The sequence below is a fragment of the Gastrolobium bilobum genome, unplaced genomic scaffold (genome assembly GCF_033153095.1).
Source record: "Gastrolobium bilobum isolate Gb01-03AN ecotype WA unplaced genomic scaffold, APGP_CSIRO_Gbil_v1 utg14936, whole genome shotgun sequence".
Lineage (NCBI taxonomy): Eukaryota > Viridiplantae > Streptophyta > Magnoliopsida > Fabales > Fabaceae > Gastrolobium > Gastrolobium bilobum.
In genome coordinates this window covers 275,790-295,464 of record NW_026898693.1, presented here as the reverse complement: position 1 = coordinate 295,464, position 19,675 = coordinate 275,790, and the positions used below count along the sequence as shown (strand labels likewise).

Here is a 19,675-nt window from a genome sequence, read left to right as displayed (position 1 = left end):
TCTTGATCTAAGGATTCTTAATTTACTCAGGAATTTATCCTCTGTTTAAATAAGGATATTATGTCATATTTATTATCTGAATGGGCTATTAGTTTATCTCATAATTACTTTTTTTTTGGTGAGGTCTATAAGTACTACATTCTCAATGTCAGAACAATTTACTTGATAACTACTGGCTCAAAAATTGTATTAATTTTATGTTGTTGATTCTATTTTAACTTTGAAGTTAAAGAAGATGAGTTATTATTTACCAAAAAAGAAGAAGATGAGTTATAATATTTGTACATTTTAAACTGATGGTTCATTTCAATAGGTTTAACAACCATTTATGAAAGAGAATCAGTCGGTTATTTATTAAAGCTCTCAACTTGAGTATATGCCATGTCTAGTAAATGATGGTTATCTATTAAATTTTACTTTTTAAACTTTTTTGTTTATCAATGAGAAGTTTTTTTTCCCTCTCGAGAATAAATCCTTTGCCCTAACGAAGTGAAATCTCTCTTTCCATCCCTTAGTTATAATGATTTGATGTCTTGTTTTCCTTTCTTCTTATTGAAATCATGCTTTCTACAGGACCTTAGGAATTAATCTGAATTATTATATCGTAAAATTTCAGTAGTAGTTGTAACAAAAATGTTTTCCTTCCCAATAATAATTTCGCAGCATTTCTTTCTCCATGTATAACTCAACAATCAACATAATTTATTCCATTTATCTAATTATTTTGCAAACTGGAATTTTATATTTTTTGAACATAGGTGATAATAATTACTTTTGTTCTGGCCTAGCTGTATTGCAAATTGGAACCTGCAAAAGGTAATTAACTTACGCTCAATACGAATTATTGCTTGATTCTCAAATATTGTGGTTACAAATACTTTTTATTATTATTATTATGAATTATTAAAGTAAAAGGTAAAATTGTTAAATACAAATTTTAAATATGGATGAAGCTTAAAAATAAATATTAGAACTCTAAAAAAATAGTATATATATTTATTTATTTTTTTAAAAACTCTAAAGCTTTTAGCTTTTACTTTTTTATTCATATAACAAGAAATTATTTTTATAATAAAACATTCCAAACAAGTTAAGCTCTTTTTATAACAAACTCTTTTTACAACGAACTTTTGTAAAAATATGTTAAGCATCTACTTATATGTGAACTCCCAATTTTGTCCTAAATATTTAAAAATAACAAAAATACAAAAAATAAAAAAATAAAAAGAAAAGAAAAATTAAGTTATGAACACATGTTTTTGTCCTTCAATAAGAAAAAGGAAGAGAGCAATGAAAAAATGAAAAAGGGAAGGAAGACCATTTCAAAAAAAGTAACAGCTTTAAGTAGGGCTTTCTCTGACTCCGATATCTCATACATCCACCGTCCGATCAAGCTGAAATTTTTTTAGTAAGATCTTGACTCATTGTACATCGTATTCAACGGTTGATTTGTTGATAGGAGGCCTGTACCATTGCCAGAAAATTCAAGATAGAAACATGTTTCCAGGGCGATTTCTACTGCAAGCAGCCATATTTTGAGGACCATTTCTCTCAAACGAACCGTTCGATTGTCCTTAAATTTGGGCAGCGTGTTCCGCTCATATGATACTTCAATCTGACTAGAGCGATTCTTGATCTGAGCTTCCTAGCATCAGATATAATTTTCGCAAGATGGGTTGTTAGCTTTGTTGGAAATGATGCAATTTCGGGCAGCCATATTGCAGGGATCTTTTCTCCCAAATGAACCGTCTGATCTTCGTCAAAGTTGGTCGGTATGTTCTTCGCATATGATACCTCAATATGACCGGAGCGATTTTCAAGCTAAGCCCTTTGGTGTGAGATATGGTGGTCGCAAAATGGCTGTCCACATTGAGAAAAGTCACTATTTCCTAAGAAATCCCACATTGCCTATCTCTCACCTCTTCCCTTCCCCCTATATAAAGACCTCTACCCCTTCCTAAAACTCACAGAAAAAATTGGAGAAAACTAAATTAAAAACACCAAATTGGAGAAAACCAAATTAAAAATCAAATTGGAGAAAACCAAGTAAAAAAAGCACAAGACACTTGGGCTTAGTTTAAAACTAAGCTAGTGTCATAGTAAAAAATTTTAGTTACAAATTTTCCTTTTGTAGGAAAATTAGGGTGGTTCTCCACAACTTGGCTCCATACACCAAGTTTTGGTCATCTTTGAGGAAAATTGGGGTGGTCCTGCACAACTTGGCTCCATACACCAAGTTTTGGTCATCTTTGAGGTAAGTCCATTTACTTTTTCTCTTAGTTAATAATTTTCTTTATATGTTTTTATGTTCTTTATTTTTTAGGAATCTTCTTATGTTTTTCATGTTTTATTAGATATTCTTTTATATAGCTTATAAATTATATTGGGAATTAATTTAGGCACGATTCTTTGTTAATCTCATAACTTTTTGATTTATTTTAGCCACTGTAAAATTATTATCTTAAGTAAAATCAATCAACACATAAATATTTTTTACAGAACGACGTAGCTTTGAGTTTCTTATTGTACCGAGGGATACGTCGGAGCGGGACCCACCCGTCAAGCACAAAAATAAATTTTCAAAAATTAGTTTTATTTCGTTAATCAGTTTAGTTCAATTCTTTGGGGTGAAATAAATATTTAGAATTTTATCAATAATTTGCACAAATAATATAAGGTTATCGTTTTTGAAACGGATGTCTCAGGGGTGCTGTGGTATTAAGTTTTCACCTTTCCCTGCGCATAATTAGACTCTCGAACCTTTGATTTATAGTTTTAAAAGACGAGTTTACAATAAAGGGTTTTCCAATTTTTCCAAAGTAAATAAAATTGGTGGCGACTCCATTGTTTTAATTTTTAAATTTCGGTTCGTTACATTATAAAAGGAATATAAACTAAAAATAAGACATTCCAAAAAGTTACCTATAACAAATGTTAACCTATAACTAGAGAAAATTTACTCACGCTAATGTTTGTTGCAAATCCTCAGCTGCATTTGATGAATTTGACCAAGGAGGAGGCTCGGTGGCTGGCATCAACGGATGCTGGAAAGGGTTCTCTCTCGATGCATTCTTGGAAAATATCTGCTTCCTATTCTCAGGAGCCTTGATATTTTGGGGCATGATGCATTATACAATATTAATATAAGGGAGGAGAAAAATAGTGATGCATAGGATAAGGATAAATAAACTAAATAAATAAAATGAGTTTTTGATTAAGCAACCTCTGTCCTAGTAGTCAATACATCATGAACATAGAAAGACACACATAGAGACACCATTTTTCACCATTGAATCGAATTTGGTGACATGTCAACAAACTGGGTCCCACTAGCATGCAAGCTCTGTTGTAAGATGTTTGGGCCTTACCCAAATAATAAAACCTAAAATATAACAGTCGTTGGATCTAGGGCTCATTTTTTGATTTTTGTGCTTGGTGTTGTTGGGGGTGGTTCAGTGAGTGCGAGCGGGAAGAGAAGAGCAGGAATGGCGGGGAACTTGGCGAAGGCAGCTTACGATTCGAAGATGGGGAAGCTTCTGAGAGAGTACAATCAGGTGGTGGTTGTTGTTGCATCGGATAATGTGGGGTTGAACCAGCTTCAAGGGATACGAAGAGGGCTTCACGCTAACTCGATGGTTGTGATAGGAAAGAACTCTATGATGAAGCGCTCTATCATGTTGAATGCTCAGAAGACCGGCAACATGGCATTCCTTAACCTTGTTCCCCTTCTTGTGGTATGCTAACTCTTAATTAACCCCAATCCCTTGCTACCTCAATTCAACGTTTCTTTTACCATAATATAAATTTTGAAAAAGAATAAACTTTTTCATTGGATTTTGTATTTTATTCCTTCAATCAGGGGAACGTGGCGTTGATTTTCACAAAAGGTGACATGAGGGAGGTTAGTGAACAGATTGCCAAGCACAAGGTCAAGTAACATGTTCTGTTGATCTTAAGGTTTAATAATATATTGTGTGTTATGTAATCATGACCTTAGTTTGATCCATCTTTTGCAATACTTACATAATATTTGCTTAACATTTCCAACATGAAACTTGTAGTGGAGCAAAAATCGAGATACTTGTTCTTGCGTGGAACACTTAAGCATGACATTTCATTTTACATGACATTTGCTTTCTATCATAAAAAAAATATGTGAAAATGCCCATATTTCCCAATCAAAGCAATTGGATTTTCAAGACATTCTTTCATTGTCAAATAAAAATGGTGTAAAAAAAAACCTTTTGAACTATTGTTTTTCCTTCAAAAACTTGAATTCATCAAATCTTGCAATCTTAACTCCAAGACATGGAATTCAATTCAATTCAAAAAAAAAAGTGTGATATAAGAATTTGACTCATGAAATTGATGAATTCAATGAAATGATGGAAAGACAAACCAGAATGGAGGACATGTTGAAGCAGCTGAAGAAGGCACATAATTTAAAGGGGCCAGAGTTAAAACTCGTGGAACGGCAAGATCCTTCACCATCCCATATCTCACCACCCCTTTTCACTAATCAAACTTATCATACTCCATTGTCCTATGATCATCAACCTCTTCCCAATATATCCTATCCAGCTATGACGCCTTATATGGCATCATTCATTCGTCCATTCCATACTAATTATCCTCCTACACCCCTCAAAGTTATCATAGGCAATATCCAACTTCAACAAGCCATCATCACCTTCCAATTCATCATTTGCCTAAGTCCAGCTATCAAGGCCAAGAATGTTCTTCTTCTAAGATGAAACTTTCGCCATTTCCAAAGCTAGTAATTTCTGGAATTGAATTGTTTGATTGCCTGCAAAGTGCCCATCTGATTGAGAAAATCTCCACAAGTGCCGAGAAACCTCTGTGTCCAAAAGAGAATGATTTTGAAGTGACTTATAATTTTCACTCAAGAGTAGCTGGTCACTCTATTGAAATTTGCAAAGGTTTTGAGTTAGCTGTGAGGAGAATATTAGATCGGGGTTAGCTAAATATCTTTGGTGGACGTTCTATTACAGTCAACGGCTAACTTCTGAATCAGGGATGAGCATCAATACTTACCAACCAGTCAACAATGAACAATCTTTGAGTGCCCGATGGTGTATCTTGTTTGTTGGAGAGATTGACATAGTGCAATTGTTTTGTCATGTCTCCTATAAAGATCAAAAACTGGGGGAGTTTTGAATTAAAGTTAACTTTCTTTGAAGCATTCATTCAATGAAATTGCATGATGATTGTCTTTTCTTATATTTGATTTCTTTTCAAATCTCACATAAACCATTTCCAAACAAATTCAATCCTTACAATCCCTCGCCCCAAAAGGATTCCCAAAGGCTTTTTTGATTGATTCCTGTGTTACAGTGGGCATGAGCAATCATGGATTTGATAAAAGATTTGAAGTCCCATAAAAAAAACTCGCTAAGCCGATGATCAATTAAGGCAAGGTAAAAAAAAACCTCATAGAGAAATACCTTGTATTTTGGACTACACTGGGGCAAGCTCATTTAGCTTAGCAGTTAAAGATAAGTTGAAATTAGGTTTGGTATACTTTGGGATAAACCCATTGAGTTTAGCAACTTAAGATCGATGCACTTAAGACATATCAGAGGGCAATTTTCTTTGAGTTTTGCAGCTAAAGATTGATACAACCCATTTGGCCTAATCATTGAATATTTTGGGCAAATTTTCCCTCCTATTTACACATGGATTCTCTTGGTGGTAGTTTTGAGAGAATATCATTCAATAAGACATTTTTAAGCATGATACGGACATATGATTTAGTCTATAAAGAGAAATCTTTCCAGTCCACAGAAGTAAAAAACAAAAAAACAAAAAAGAGAGAATGAAAGATAAGTCTGTTAGGTTGAAAACCCACAAGGACGACCTAAGCAAAAGTTAGGGTAAGAAAAGAGACATAATTTGAAAATAAATGGGAGTTTATACATGTGTTTATAGTAAATTACTATTTTGATGACTCATCCATTCATGGGAAGTTCAATTGGCTCGAGGAAAGAGTACTGGGGCAGTGTCATCTTATAGAAGTATAATGTTCATTGGTTCATAGGAATCTCTCAAAAGAGAACAAAGGAATCTAGACTGGGGCAAACACTTAACCTTCCATGATATTTCACTTGTTTCATCATCTACCTTCTTCCTTGTAAATTACCACATTCCTTTTGAGATTTCAAGTTATCCAATCCTTTTCAACCTTACTTGTGAAGTTATGCATGTTAATTGAATGATGTTTCAAAGTAAGAAAACTTAAATACAATAACATGATTTAACAATTTGGTGACAATCTCTCAAATTAAGAATTTAGGTCAAAGGACTTAATTGGTTTCAATTCAGGGAAGGCTACAGACGACTGCTCAATTTTTCCTCTTCTTCAAAGAAGGTTTGACACTAGTGGTCAAGAGCTATAAATGGGCACATTCTCCATGATCAAGAAGGTTCAATGTCTTCCGTCAAGATTTGAGAACAAATACTCATTGAAGGGGACAAGTCAGCTATATCCACAACTGAAAACTTCTCAAATCAAACACTTGTGCGAGAATTGGATGACATGTCAATGAGTTTGAGATTGCATGAGTTTACCTTTAAACATTTGTTGAAGGTTTGGAGATTTTAAGGAAAACAGCACAGTCAAAACATTTTTCTTGCACTGGAGAATTTTCACATTAAGGCTGACATGAAAGAAAAAGGACGAGAAAAACATCAAAATTTGCAAATATTAAGCATTTTTGCATTAGGTGACATGCACTACATATTGCATCGTTTTTCCATGTAAAAAAATTAATTAGAACTTTAAGTGTTTTTGCATTAGGTGACATGCATTGCATATTGTATCATCTGTCCATAAAAAAAAATAGAACTTTAAGTGCTTTTGCATTCGGTGACATGCATTGCATCTTGCATCACCCTCATGCCTCATATAAAAAAAAAAACTCAAAGTTAGAATCCAACCAAGATTGTTTGGGCGGATATAGCTTCTCGCTTTACACCAGAAGAGAAAGTGAGAAGGAAAACAAGGTAATCATGTCAACCTGAAGAAGTGTGAGGCTGGTCTGAAAAATACTCGGGCACAGTGCAAGAAAAAATGATTGGAGTTAAGTAAGGCAAATCTCCTTCAATACATCCTGGCTATACAATGGAGTAACCTTCTTCTAACTTGATCAACCAACTCAAGGGAACTTTTGAAATGCTCAAGTCACCAATACTGGGGCAAAAATTTGAATCTTCTCATCATGGTGTGAACATGGGTTTGATTGAATAAAACTTTCCTCGCATGAGCTTCGATCTAGGTTTTTGTCAAGTCAGAGGTAAGTTTCTAGACTCAAATCTCACAAGCAGTATGACCTTTTGCATTTATCGTCATGCATTTCAGGCTCAAAGGCCTAATCATTTCATTTCGAGTTCAGAGACTCATTGCATTTTAAACTTATTGCATTTATTTTTGAGCTCAGAGGCTCATTGCATTTAATCTTTGGGCTCAAAGGCCTAACCATTTCATTCCGAGCTCAGAGGCTCATTGCATTTCAGGCTCAAAGGCCTAATCATTTCATTTCGAGTTCAAAGACTCATTGCATTTTAAACTTATGTCATTTCATTTCGAGCTCAGAGGCTCATTGCATTTAATCTTCAGGCTCAAAGGCATAACCATTTCATTCCAAGCTCAGAGGCTCATTGCATCTTCAGGCTCAAAGGCCTAACCATTTCATTCAGAGCTCAGACGCTCATTGCATTTCAGGCTCAAAGGCTTAATCATTTCATTTCGAATTCAAAGACTCATTGCTTTTTAAACTTATGTCATTTATTTTTGAGCTCAGAGACTCATTGCATTTAATCTTCGGGCTCAAAGGCCTAACCATTTCATTCCGAGCTCAGAGGCTCATTTTATTCCAGGCTCAAAGGCCTAATCATTTCATTTCGAGCTCAAAGACTCATTACATTTTAAACTTATGTCATTTCATTTCGAGCTCAGAGGCTCATTGCATTTAATCTTTAGGCTCAAAGGCCTAACCATTTCATTCAGAGCTCAGAGGCTCATTGCATTTCAGGCTCAAAGGCCTAATCATTTCATTTCGAGTTCAAAGACTCATTGCATTTTAAACTTGCGTCATTTACTTTTGAGCTCAAAGGCTCATTGCATTTCAGGCTCAAAAGGCCTAACCATTTCATTCCGAGCTCAGAGGCTCATTACATCTTCAGGCTCAAAGGCCTAACCATTTCATTCAGAGCTCAGAGGCTCATTGCATTTCAGGATCAAAGGCTTAATCATTTCATTTCGAGCTCAAAGGCTCATTGCATTTAATCTTCAGGCTCAAAGGCCTAACCATTTCATTCCGAGCTCAGAGGCTTATTGCATCTTCAGGCTAAAAGGCCTAACCATTTCATTCAGAGCTCAGAGGCTCATTGCATTTCAGGCTCAAAGGCCTAATCATTTCATTTCGAGTTCAAAGACTCATTGCATTTTAAACTTGTGTCATTTCATTTTTTAGCTCAGAGGCGCATTGCATTTCAGGCTCAAAAGGCCTAACCATTTAATTCTGAGCTCAGAGGCTCATTGCATTTCAGGCTCAAAGGCCTAATCATTTCATTCCGAGCTCAGAGGCTCATTGCATTTAATTTTTGGACCCAGAAGCCATGCATTGTATTTTCCTGTCATTTAATTTCAAGCTCAAAGGCTCATCATAATTTAGTTTTTTGGCCCAGGTGCCGCACAATTTTCTTTTCTGTCCGTTTGTGAACCCATATCCAGTTGGTTGCAGACATTTTATTTTCCGTGTGTCAACCCATATCCAGTTGGTTGAAGAAAGTTTTTTCGTTTGTGAACCCGTATCCAGTTGGTTACAAACCTTTAGTTGTCTGTCCATTTGTCAACCCATATCCAATTGGTTGTAGAAATCTCTCTATTTTTATCTTGTCAACCCATATCCAGTTGGTTACAGGAGTCTCTTTATTTTCTTGTTGTCAACCCATATCCAGTTGGTTGCAGACGTCTCTTTATTTTTCTGTTGTCAACCCATATCTAGTTGGTTACATAAGTCTCTTTATTTTTCTTTTGTCAACCCATATCCAGTTGGTTGCACTTTTGTTTCTCTCTTGTCAACCCATATCCAGTTGGTTGCACTTTTGTTTCTCTCTTGTCAACCTATATCCAGTTGGTTGCAGAAGTCTCTTTATTTTCTTGTTGTCAACCCATATCCAGTTGGTTGCAGAAGTCTCTTTATTTTCCGTATGTCAACCCATATCCAGTTGGTTGAAGAAAGTTTTTTTCGTTTGTGAACCCGTATCCAGTTGGTTACAAACCTTTAGTTGTCTGTCGATTTGACAACCCATATCCAGTTGGTTGTAGAAATCTCTCTATTTTTCTCTTGTCAACCCATATCCAGTTGGTTGCAGAAGTCACTTTTGTTTTCCTCTTGTCAACCCATATCCAGTTGGTTGCACTTTGTTTCTCTCTTGTTAACCCATATCCAGTTGGTTATAGATTTTATGCTGTGTCCGTTTGTCAACCCAAATCCAGTTGGTTACAACCATTTTCTTATCCATTTGAGATCCCATACCCCGTTGGTTTCAAATATTTCTTTTCCACTCAATTTGTCAACCCATATGAAGTTGGTTACAAAACTTTTCTTTTCTAGTTATCAGTCCTTATCCAGTTGGTCCCATTTTTTCTTTCATACCGGGATGAATTCAAGCATTTAATCTCCCAGCTACATGTCTTCTATTTTCGAGCTCAGAGGCTCACTGTATTTAATTTTTAGATTGCATCTCATATGTATATGTTTTTTGTTGTTCTTGGACAAAATTAGGATTCATGTCTTTATTTGTTTCTTACAATGATAAAATGCCAATTGTTATTTAACCTAGTAAGAAACAAATAAAGAGGGGCAACTGTGAACACCCAATTTTGTCCCAAATATTTAAAAATAACAAAACTACAAAAAAATAAAAAGAAAATAAAAATTAAGTTATGAACACAAGTTTTTGTCATTCAATAAGAAAAAAGGAAGAGAACAATGAAAAAATGGAAAAGGGAAGGAAAACCATTTCAAAAAAAGTAACAGCTTTGACTAGGGCTTTCTCCGACTTGATATCTCATTCATCCACCGTCTGATCAAGCTGAAAAATTTTTAGTAAGATCTTGACTCATTGTACATCGTATTCAACGGTTGATTTGTTGATCGGAGGCCTGTACCATTCCCAGAATTTTCAAGATCGAAACAAGTTTCCATGGCGATTTCTACTGCAAGCAGCCATATTGTGAGGACCATTTTTCTCAAACGAACCGTTCAACTGTCCTTAAATTTGGTCAGCGTGTTCCTCTCATATGATACTTCAATCTGACTGGAGCAATTCTTGATCTAAGCTTCCTAGCATCAGATATAATTTTCGCAAGATAAGCTGTTAGCTTTGTTGGAAAATAGGGGTGTTCGCGGTTTGGATTGGATCGGTTTTGGAAGCAAGAATCATCCGATCCATTCCCTTCGGTTTGATCATATAATTATCCATTCGGTTTGAATTTTTTTTCAAATCCGATCCGATCCAATCCAATTTTTTCGGGTTGGATTGGATCGGTTTTCGGTTTTTTGGAAATCTTAAAATTTGTTTTATGAATATTGTGCAAATAAAATCTTTTGTATATATTGGCTTTATAATTTATTTTTTTTGAAATACAAAAGCATCTGTAAATGATCATATAATTTTTTTTTTGGGTAATGAGATATGAAGCTCTACAAAGATAAAATTTTGTTGATTAGAGGTGACTAGATTTTTTCTTGGGTTTAGTTGATGGGGCAAAGGATCTTGCGTTTAAAAATTTTTAGGCTATGATTAGGGAAAAACCCAAGTAGGTAGAGAGAAATTAATATATTGCATCGGTTTGGATTTGATCGGTTTTCATCAATCCATCCAAAAACTGATCCAATCCAATTAAAATTTGCGGGTTTTTTTCGGTTTTTGATTTTTCGATTTTCGGTTTATTCGGTTATCGATTTTTCTGTTCGGCCACCGCGGTTTGAATCGGTTTGGATCAGTTGATGAACACCTCTATTGGAAAAGATGCAGTTCGGGCAACCATTTTGCAGGGATCGTTTCTCTCGAATGAACAGTCTGATCTTCATCAAATTTGGTCGGTATGTTCCTCGCATATGATACTTCAATATGACTGGAGCGATTTTCAAGCTAAGCCCTTTGGTGTGAGATATGGTGGTCGCAAAATGGCTGTCCACATTGAGAAAAGTCACTATTTTCTAAGAAATCCCACATTGCCTATCTCTAACCTCTTCCTCTTCCCTTCCCCCTATATAAAGACCTATACCCCCTTCCTAAAATTTACAGAAAAAATTGGAGAAAACCAAATTAAAAACAGCAAATTGGAGAAAACCAAATTAAAAATCAAATTGGAGAAAGCCAAGTAAAAAAAACACAAGACACTTGGGCTTGGTTTAAAACGAAGCTAGTGTCATAGTAAAAATTTTTAGTTACTAATTTTCCTTTTGTAGGAAAATTGGGGTGGTCTTGCACAACTTGGCTCCATACACCAAGTTTTGGTCATCTTTGAGGAAAATTGGGGTGGTCTTGCACAACTTGGCTCCATACACCAAGTTTTGGTCATCTTTAAGGTAAGTCCATTTACTCTTTCTCTTAGTTAATAATTTTCTTTATATGTTTTTATGTTCTTTATTTTTTAGGAATCTTCTTATGCTTTTCATGTTTTATTAGATATTCTTTTATATAGCTTATAAATTATATTGGGAATTAATTTAGGCAGGATGCTTTGTTAATCTCATAATTTTTTGATTTATTTTAGCCACTGTAAAATTATTATCTTAAGTAAAATCAATCAACACATAAATATTTTTTACAGAACGACATAGCTTTGAGTTCCCTATTGTACCGAGGGATATGTCGGAGCGGGACCCACCCATCAAACACAAAAATAAATTTTCAAAAATTAGTTTTATTTTGTTAATAAGTTTAGTTCAATTCTTTTGGGGGAAATAGATATTTAGAATTTTATCAATAATTTGCACAATTAATATAAGGTAACCGTTTTTGAAACGGATGTGTCAGGGGTGCTGTGGGATTAAGTTTTCACCCTTCCCTGCGCATAATTAGACTCCTGAACCTTTGATTTATAGTTTTAAAAGACCAGTTTGCAATAAAGGGTTTTCCAATTTTTTCAAAGTAAATAAAATTGGTCGCGACTCCATTGTTTTAATTTTTAAATTTCGGGTCGTTACATTATAAAAGGAATATAAACTGAAAATAAGACATTCCAAAAAGTTACCTATAACAAATGTTAACCCATAACTAGAGAAAATTTACTCACGCTAATGTTTGTTGCAAATCCTCAGCTGCATTTGATGAATTTGACCAAGGAGGAGGCTCGGTGGCTGGCTTCATCGGATGCTGGAAAGGGTTCTCTCTCGATGCATTCTTGGAAAATATCTGCTTCCTATTCTCACGAGCCTTGATATTCTGGGGCATGATGCATTATACAATATTAATATAAGGGAGGAGAAAAATAGTGAGGCATAGGATAAGGATAAATAAACTAAATAAATAAAATGAGTTTTTGATTAAGCAACCTTTGTCCTAGTAGTCAATACATCACGAACAAAGAAAGACACACAGAGAGACACCATTTTTCACCATTGAATCGAATTTGGTGACATGTCAACAAACAGGGTCCCACTAGCATGCAAGCTCTGTTGTAAGATGTTTGGGCCTTGCCCAAATAATAAGGCCCAAAATATAACAATCGTTGGATCTAGGGATCATTTTTTGATTTTTGCGCTTGGTGTTGTTGGGGGTGGTTCAGTGAGTGCTAGCAGGAAGAGAAGAGCAGGAATGGCGGGGAAAGTGGCGAAGGCAGCTTACGATGCGAAGATGGGGAAGCTTCTGAGAGAGTACAATTAGGTGGTGATGGTGGTTGCATCGGATAATATGGGGTCGAACCAGCTTCAAGGGATATGGAGGGGGCTTCACGCTGACTCGGTGGTTGTGATGGGAAAGAACTCTATGATGAAACGCTCTATCATGTTGAATGCTCAGAAGACCGGCAACAACGCATTCCTTAAACTTGTTCCCCTTCTTGTGGTATGCTAACTCTTAATTAACCCCAATCCCTTGCTACCTCAATTCAACGTTTCTTTTACCAGAATATAAATTTTGAAAAAGAATAAGCTTTTTCATTGGATTTTGTAGTTTATTCCTTCAATCAGGGGAACGTGACGTTGATTTTCACAAAAGTTGACATGAGGGAGGTTAGCGAACAGATTGCCAAGCACAAGGTCAAGTAACATGTTCTATTGATTTTAAGGTTTAATAATATATTGTGTGCTATGTAATCATGACCTTAGTTTGATCCATCTTTTGTAATACTTACATAATATTTGCTTAACATTTCCAACACGATACTTGTAGAGGAGCAAAAATCGAGATACTTGTTCTTGCGTGGAACACTTATGGATTCTTTTTACCATTCACTTGGAATTTACTTTGGATTTTTGCCTAAATTGATTTTTTAAGTGAGATTGTTAATCGCAATTTACGTGTCTTGCTTAGGAGCCTTGTAGCAGAGAAGCCATATTTTTGAACATTTAAACTCAATTTTGTGATTTGCTAAGTTTGCACAGTACAATTGTGCTTGTAGGTCCACATGTAAGGGTCCCTAACTTCTCAATGTTACTTGGACATTGATCTTCTGTCATTGCTTGTTCTACACTTTTAGACTTAGCTAAATCATTTGCCAACCACATTTGTTTTTTGCAAGCTGACATTAGACACAAGTTTGGTTCGTCATAAACTCTATAATCATGTTCATTGCTTTGCTCAAAATCTTGATGTGTGTATTTTCAGTTTGCATTAGAACTAAACATTCTTTTATCAAGTTTTTTGGCGGAGCTCTTGAAAATTTTCCGATCTTGCATAAGCTTGACCTATAAATAAATATTTGTCATGTTCACAGTGTGGAAAACTTGTTTTCTTATCAAGTTACACTAACTCATTCTGCAGGTTGTTCATCCTATTCTCATGTGCACCAAGTTCTTGTCGTATGACACATACCACAATTGTTCCTTTTTGCAATCAGGACAATTACCTTTGGGCCTCACGTGTTGTAAGCAGCAGTCTTCTCAGGCTTCTGAGCCTTTTCTTGTATCCTCAAAATTCTTGCCGCACAAACATTGTTACTTGATGAGATCAAGACAGTTCTTGTTGACGAGTTTATGGGCTCATTTTCTCCTTTTGGCTGGTAACTTGTGATGTGGAAGAAGTATCCTAATTTGGATCACATGGTTTATAAATTTATATGAAGGATGACTGTCACGATATTAATTCTTGAGCACTATATGCTCTCAAACTCTTTAGAGTGGAATTCTCCCTTTTCGTGGAACGATGGAGAATGAAAATGATTTTGATCATGGTTTCAATTTGGGAGTTGGTATTCCTGATCTAAGTATTCTTAATTTACTCAGGAATTTATCCTCTGTTTAAATAAGGAGATTAGAACATATTTATTATCTGAATGAGCTATTAGTTTATCTTATAATTACTGTTTTTTTTGGGATGTCTATAAGTACTACATTCTCAATGTCAGAACCATTTACTTGATAACTACTGGCTCAAAAATTGTTTTATTTTATTATGTTATTGATTCAATTTTAACTTTGAAGTTACAGAAGATGAGTTATTATTTACCAAAAAAAGAAGAATACGAGTTATAATTTTTGTACATTTTAAACTGATGGTTCATTTCAATAGGTTTACCCACCATTTATGAAAGAGAATCGGTCGGTTATTTATTAAAGCTCTCAACTTGATCTAGTAAATGATGGTTATCTATTAAATTTTACTTTTTAAACTTTTTTGTTTATCAATGAGTAGTTTTTTTTTCTCTCTCGAGAATAAATCCTTTGCCCTAACGAAGTGAAATCTCTCTTTCCATCCCTCCTTAGTTATAATGATTTGATGTCTAGTTTTTCTTTCTTCTTATTGAAATCGTGCTTTCTACAGGACTTTCGGAATTAATATGAATTATTATATCGTAAAATTTCAGTAGTAGTTGTAACAAAAATGTTTTCCTTCCCAATAATGATTTCGCAGCATTTCTTTCTCCATGTATAACTCAACAATCGACATAATTTATTCCATTTATCTATTTATTTTGCAAACTGGAATTTTATATTTTTGAACATAGAAGGTAATAATTACTTTTGTTCTGGTCGTGCTGTATTGCAAATTAGAACCTACAAAAGGTAATTAAGTTACACTCAATACGAATTATTGCTTGATTCTCAAATATTGTGGTTACAAATACTTTTTATTATGATGATGAATTATTAAAGTAAAAGGTAAAATTATTAAATACAAATTTTAAATAAGGATGAAACTTAAAAATAAATATTAGAACTCTAAAAATATAGCATATTTTTTTTTTTAAAAAAAAAACTCTGAAGCTTTTAGCTTTTACTTTTTTATTCATATAACAGGAAATTAATTTTATAATAAAAGCTTACAAACACGTTAAGCTTTTTTTATAACAAACTGTTTTTACAACGATCTTTTGTAAAAATATGTTAAGCTTCTACTTATAAAAGGAATATAAACTAAAAATAAGACATTCCAAAAAGTTACCTATATCTCCACTCCACCATCCTCTTCTTCTCTTCAATTATTTTTTTTTAGTACATACTTCTCTCCAATTATTGGACATAATATAAGTTTTCATTCATAATTTTCGTGAGCCTTTTTCATAACATTTAAAGATTTTGGAAGAAGAAACTAAATGTAAAATTTATTTTTCATTAAAAAAGCAATAAAAATATGCTTCGAAAACTAAAAAATTGTACAAATTTAAAAATTCTATAAGGAAGGCTTTATATGGGCCTGGGCAATTATAAACTGATTAGATAATAAATTATGAAAAAAATAATTTAAAAATGATCTAAAGTCCATTGGGCTTATCATGAATTATACTAACACCCAATTTCAAAGGTTTTATTCTAAAAAAAAATGATCTATAAGGAAAACCCTAGTTTCCTTCTTCCATCACTATAAATATCTCCGTTTCCACGGTTATCCAATTCCTTTTGTTCCCGCACTAACACTCTCTCCGTTGCAGCTTAACTTTCAAAAGAGTAGGTTAAAGAGACGGCACCGATTTGCTGTCCGCATTGACTGAGCCACTGCTTCGTCTGGCCCTTGATTTTGTTCTGTCAATTTCTCTTACCCTAACCCATACATCTTCAATGGCGGTGAAACCTACAAAGGCTGAGAAGAAGATCGCTTACGATTCGAAGCTATGCCAGCTTCTGGATATGTATTCACAGATCCTGGTCGTGAACGCCGACAACGTCGGATCCAACCAGCTACAGAGCATTCGACATGGATTACGTGGCGACTCGGTGGTTCTCATGGGTAAAAACACGATGATGAAGCGCTCTTTTCGGATTCACTCTGAAAAAACAGGAAACAACGCATTTCTCAACCTGATTCCCCTTCTTGTCGTGCGTTCTCCTCTCTTACCGCAATTTAGGGTTTTACCATTTTATTTATTGACAGGTCTTGAATTCTTCTTTTGAAAGCCGGGTTTTTAGACTGTAATAACTGAGATATCTCGGTCAATATCTTTGTTTAAAGTTCAAACCATTACATGATAATCTTTTCTTCTACTTTTCGAGTAAATTTTGAGTACTATGTATAAACTCCCCTACAAAAATTAGAAATATATGAACTCATCTGACATTAAAAATAAAATAGTGAGTGGAGTAAGTAAAGTTACATGATCATATTTTTTTCATTTTAGTAGGTGTTCTGAAAATTTAATTATTTATCCGTAGTTTTCAGTGTATGCTGGTTGTTTGTTTGTTCCTTTAGTACTGATTAAAAAGCGCCACAGTGGCGACATGTTCTGCACTATTTGCAGTTCGATTTGAATTACCAATTTTTAAGTTTCAAATCATTCAATCGAAATAATAGTACTTCAATATATGCGAAAAACATTTTAGATAAAGTTGTTTATCTATAATCAAAACACATATCTTAGATTTGTTGGTATGGGAAGATTTTGATTCTTAAGACTATAATTTTTTAGGAATGTTAAAATACTCAAATCCGAAAGCGAATTAGATAGGTTCATTAAGAATTCAGACACTAACCGCACAAGAGAGATAAGGCTATAAACTTTGGTTATGCTTGTGGCCTATCGGTGTGCTTACGGCCTCATTTCAATAACTGTTTTTTAGAATAAAAAAACGAACTGATGTTTTAATTTATAGACTAGTTTGTGTTTCGATTACCTTATTTTCGGAAAAACAATTTTTTCCACTCTACGTGTATTTAAACAAAAGGGAATATTTCTCAATGTAATGTGCTACATTGAAAGCATCTGTTATGTTTTTTGACGTTGTTTGGGGAATGTGTCTTATGTATTGTTTGTTGAACCAGGGCAACGTGGGATTGATTTTCACAAAAGGTGACATGAGGGAGGTTAGCGAACAGATTGCCAAGCACAAGGTCAAGTAACATGTTCGGTTGATCTTAAGGTTTAATAATATATTGTGTGCTATGTAATCATGACCTTAGTTTGATCCATCTTTTGCAATACTTACATAATATTTGCTTAACATTTCCAACATGATACTTGTAGAGGAGCAAAAATCTAGATACTTGTTCTTGCGTGGAACACTTATGGATTCATTTTGTCATTCACTTGGAATTTACTTTGGATTTTTGCCTAAATTGATTTTTTAAGTGAGATTGTTAATCGCAATTTACGTGTCTTGCTTAGGAGCCTTGTAGCAGAGAAGCCATATTTTTGAACATTTAAACTCAATTTTATGATTTGCTAAGTTTGCACAGTACAATTGTGCTTGTAGGTCCACATGTAAGAGTCCCTGACTTCTCAATGTTACTTGGACATTGATCTTCTGTCATTGCTTGTTCTACACTTTTAGACTTAGCTAAATCATTTGCCAACCACATTTGTTTTTTGCAAGCTGACATTAGACACAAGTTTGGTTCGAGTCATAAACTCTATAATGATGTTCATTGCTTTGCTCAAAATCTTGATGTGTGTATTTTCAGTTTGCATTAGAACTAAACATTCTTTTATCAAGTTTTTTGGCGGAGCTCTTGAAAATTTTCCGATCTTGCATAAGCTTGACCTATAAATAAATATTTGTCATGTTCACAGTGTGGAAAACTTGTTTTCTTATCAAGTTACACTAACTCATTTTGCAGGTTGTTCATCCTATTCTCATGTGCACCAAGTTCTTGTCGTATGACACATACCACAATTGTTCCTTTTTGCAATCAGGACAATTACCTTTGGGCCTCACGTGTTGTAAGCAGCAGTCTTCTCAGGCTTCTGAGCCTTTTCTTGTATCCTCAAAATTCTTGCCGCACAAACATTGTTACTTGATGAGATCAAGACAGTTCTTGTTGACTAGTTTATGGGCTCCTTTTCTCCTTTTGGCTGGTAATTTGTGATGTGGAAGAAGTATTCTAATTTGGATCACATGGTTTATAATTTTATATGAAGGATGACTGTCACGATATTGATTCTTGAGCACTATATGCTCTCGAACTCTTTAGAGTGGAATTCTCCTTTTTCATGGAATGATGAAGAATGAAAATGATTTTGATCAGGGTTTCAATTTGGGAGTTGGTATTCCTGATCTAAGGATTCTTAATTTACTCAGGAATTTATCCTCCCTTTAAATAAGGAGATTAGAACATATTTATTATCTGAATGAGCTATTAGTTTATCTCATAAATATGTTTTTTTGGTGAGGTCTATAAGTATTACATTCTCAATGTCAGAACCATTTACTTGATAACTACTGGCTCAAAAATTGTATTATTTTATTATGTTGTTGATTCTATTTTAACTTTGAAGTTAGAGAAGATGAGTTATTATTTACCAAAAAAAGAAGATGAGTTATAATATTTGTACATTTTAAACTGATGGTTCATTTCAATAGGTTTACCCATAATTTATGAAAGAGAATCGGTCGGTTTTTTATTAAAGCTCTCAACTTGAGTATATATGTCTAGTAAATGATGGTTATCTATTAAATTTTACTTTTTAAACTTTTTTGTTTATCAATGAGTAGTTTTTTTTTTCCTAACGAAGTGAAATCTCTCTTTCCATCCCTCCTAAGTTATAATGATTTGATGTCTAGTTTTCCTTTCTTATTGAAATCGTGCTTTCTACAGGACTTTCGGACTTAATATGAATTATTATATCGTAAAATTTCAGTAGTAGTTGTAACAAAAATATTTTCCTTCCCAATAATGATTTCGTAGGATTTCTTTCTCCATGTATAACTCAACAATCAACATAATTTATTCCATTTATCTAATTATTTTGCAAACTGGAATTTTATATTTTTTGAACATAGGTGGTAATAATTACTTTTGTTCTGGCTGTGCTGTTATTGCAAATTAGAACCTGCAAAAGGTACTGAATACGAATTATTGCTTGATTCTCAAATATTGTGGTTACAAATACTTTTTATTATTATGATGAATTATTAAAGTAAAAGGTAAAATTGTTAAATACAAATTTTAAATAAGGATGAAACTTAAAAATAAATATTAGAACTCTAAAAATATATTATATATTTTTTTTTTAAAAAAAAATTCTGAAGCTTTTAGCTTTTACTTT

General features: G+C 34.0%; 1 protein-coding gene and 1 pseudogene across 1 annotated transcript; both read left to right on the top strand.

Annotated features, from left to right (window-relative positions):
• Positions 1 to 12,852: 12,852 nt before the first annotated feature.
• Positions 12,853 to 14,525, top strand: LOC133318469 (large ribosomal subunit protein uL10-like; annotated as a pseudogene).
• Positions 14,526 to 16,151: 1,626 nt separating this feature from the next.
• LOC133318452 (large ribosomal subunit protein uL10-like) lies at positions 16,152 to 18,937 on the top strand. Its single transcript, XM_061520451.1, has 3 exons — positions 16,152 to 16,511; positions 17,452 to 17,520; positions 18,247 to 18,937. Exons 1-3 carry the CDS (start codon positions 16,254 to 16,256, stop codon positions 18,493 to 18,495), a joined length of 576 nt encoding a protein of 191 aa, XP_061376435.1. The 5' UTR covers positions 16,152 to 16,253; the 3' UTR covers positions 18,496 to 18,937.
• Positions 18,938 to 19,675: the final 738 nt, after the last annotated feature.

What these genes read in the sequence shown, in the direction of transcription:
- LOC133318452 (XM_061520451.1), top strand. Translation starts at nt 16,254, where the DNA reads ATGGCGGTGAAACCTACAAAGGCTGAGAAGAAGATCGCTTACGATTCG. An exon ending in ACCTGATTCCCCTTCTTGTC is followed by an intron (nt 16,512 to 17,451) that starts GTGCGTTCTCCT and finishes TTGTTGAACCAG; the next exon opens with GGCAACGTGGGATTGATTTT. An exon ending in AACAGATTGCCAAGCACAAG is followed by an intron (nt 17,521 to 18,246) that starts GTCAAGTAACAT and finishes CTCATTTTGCAG; the next exon opens with GTTGTTCATCCTATTCTCAT.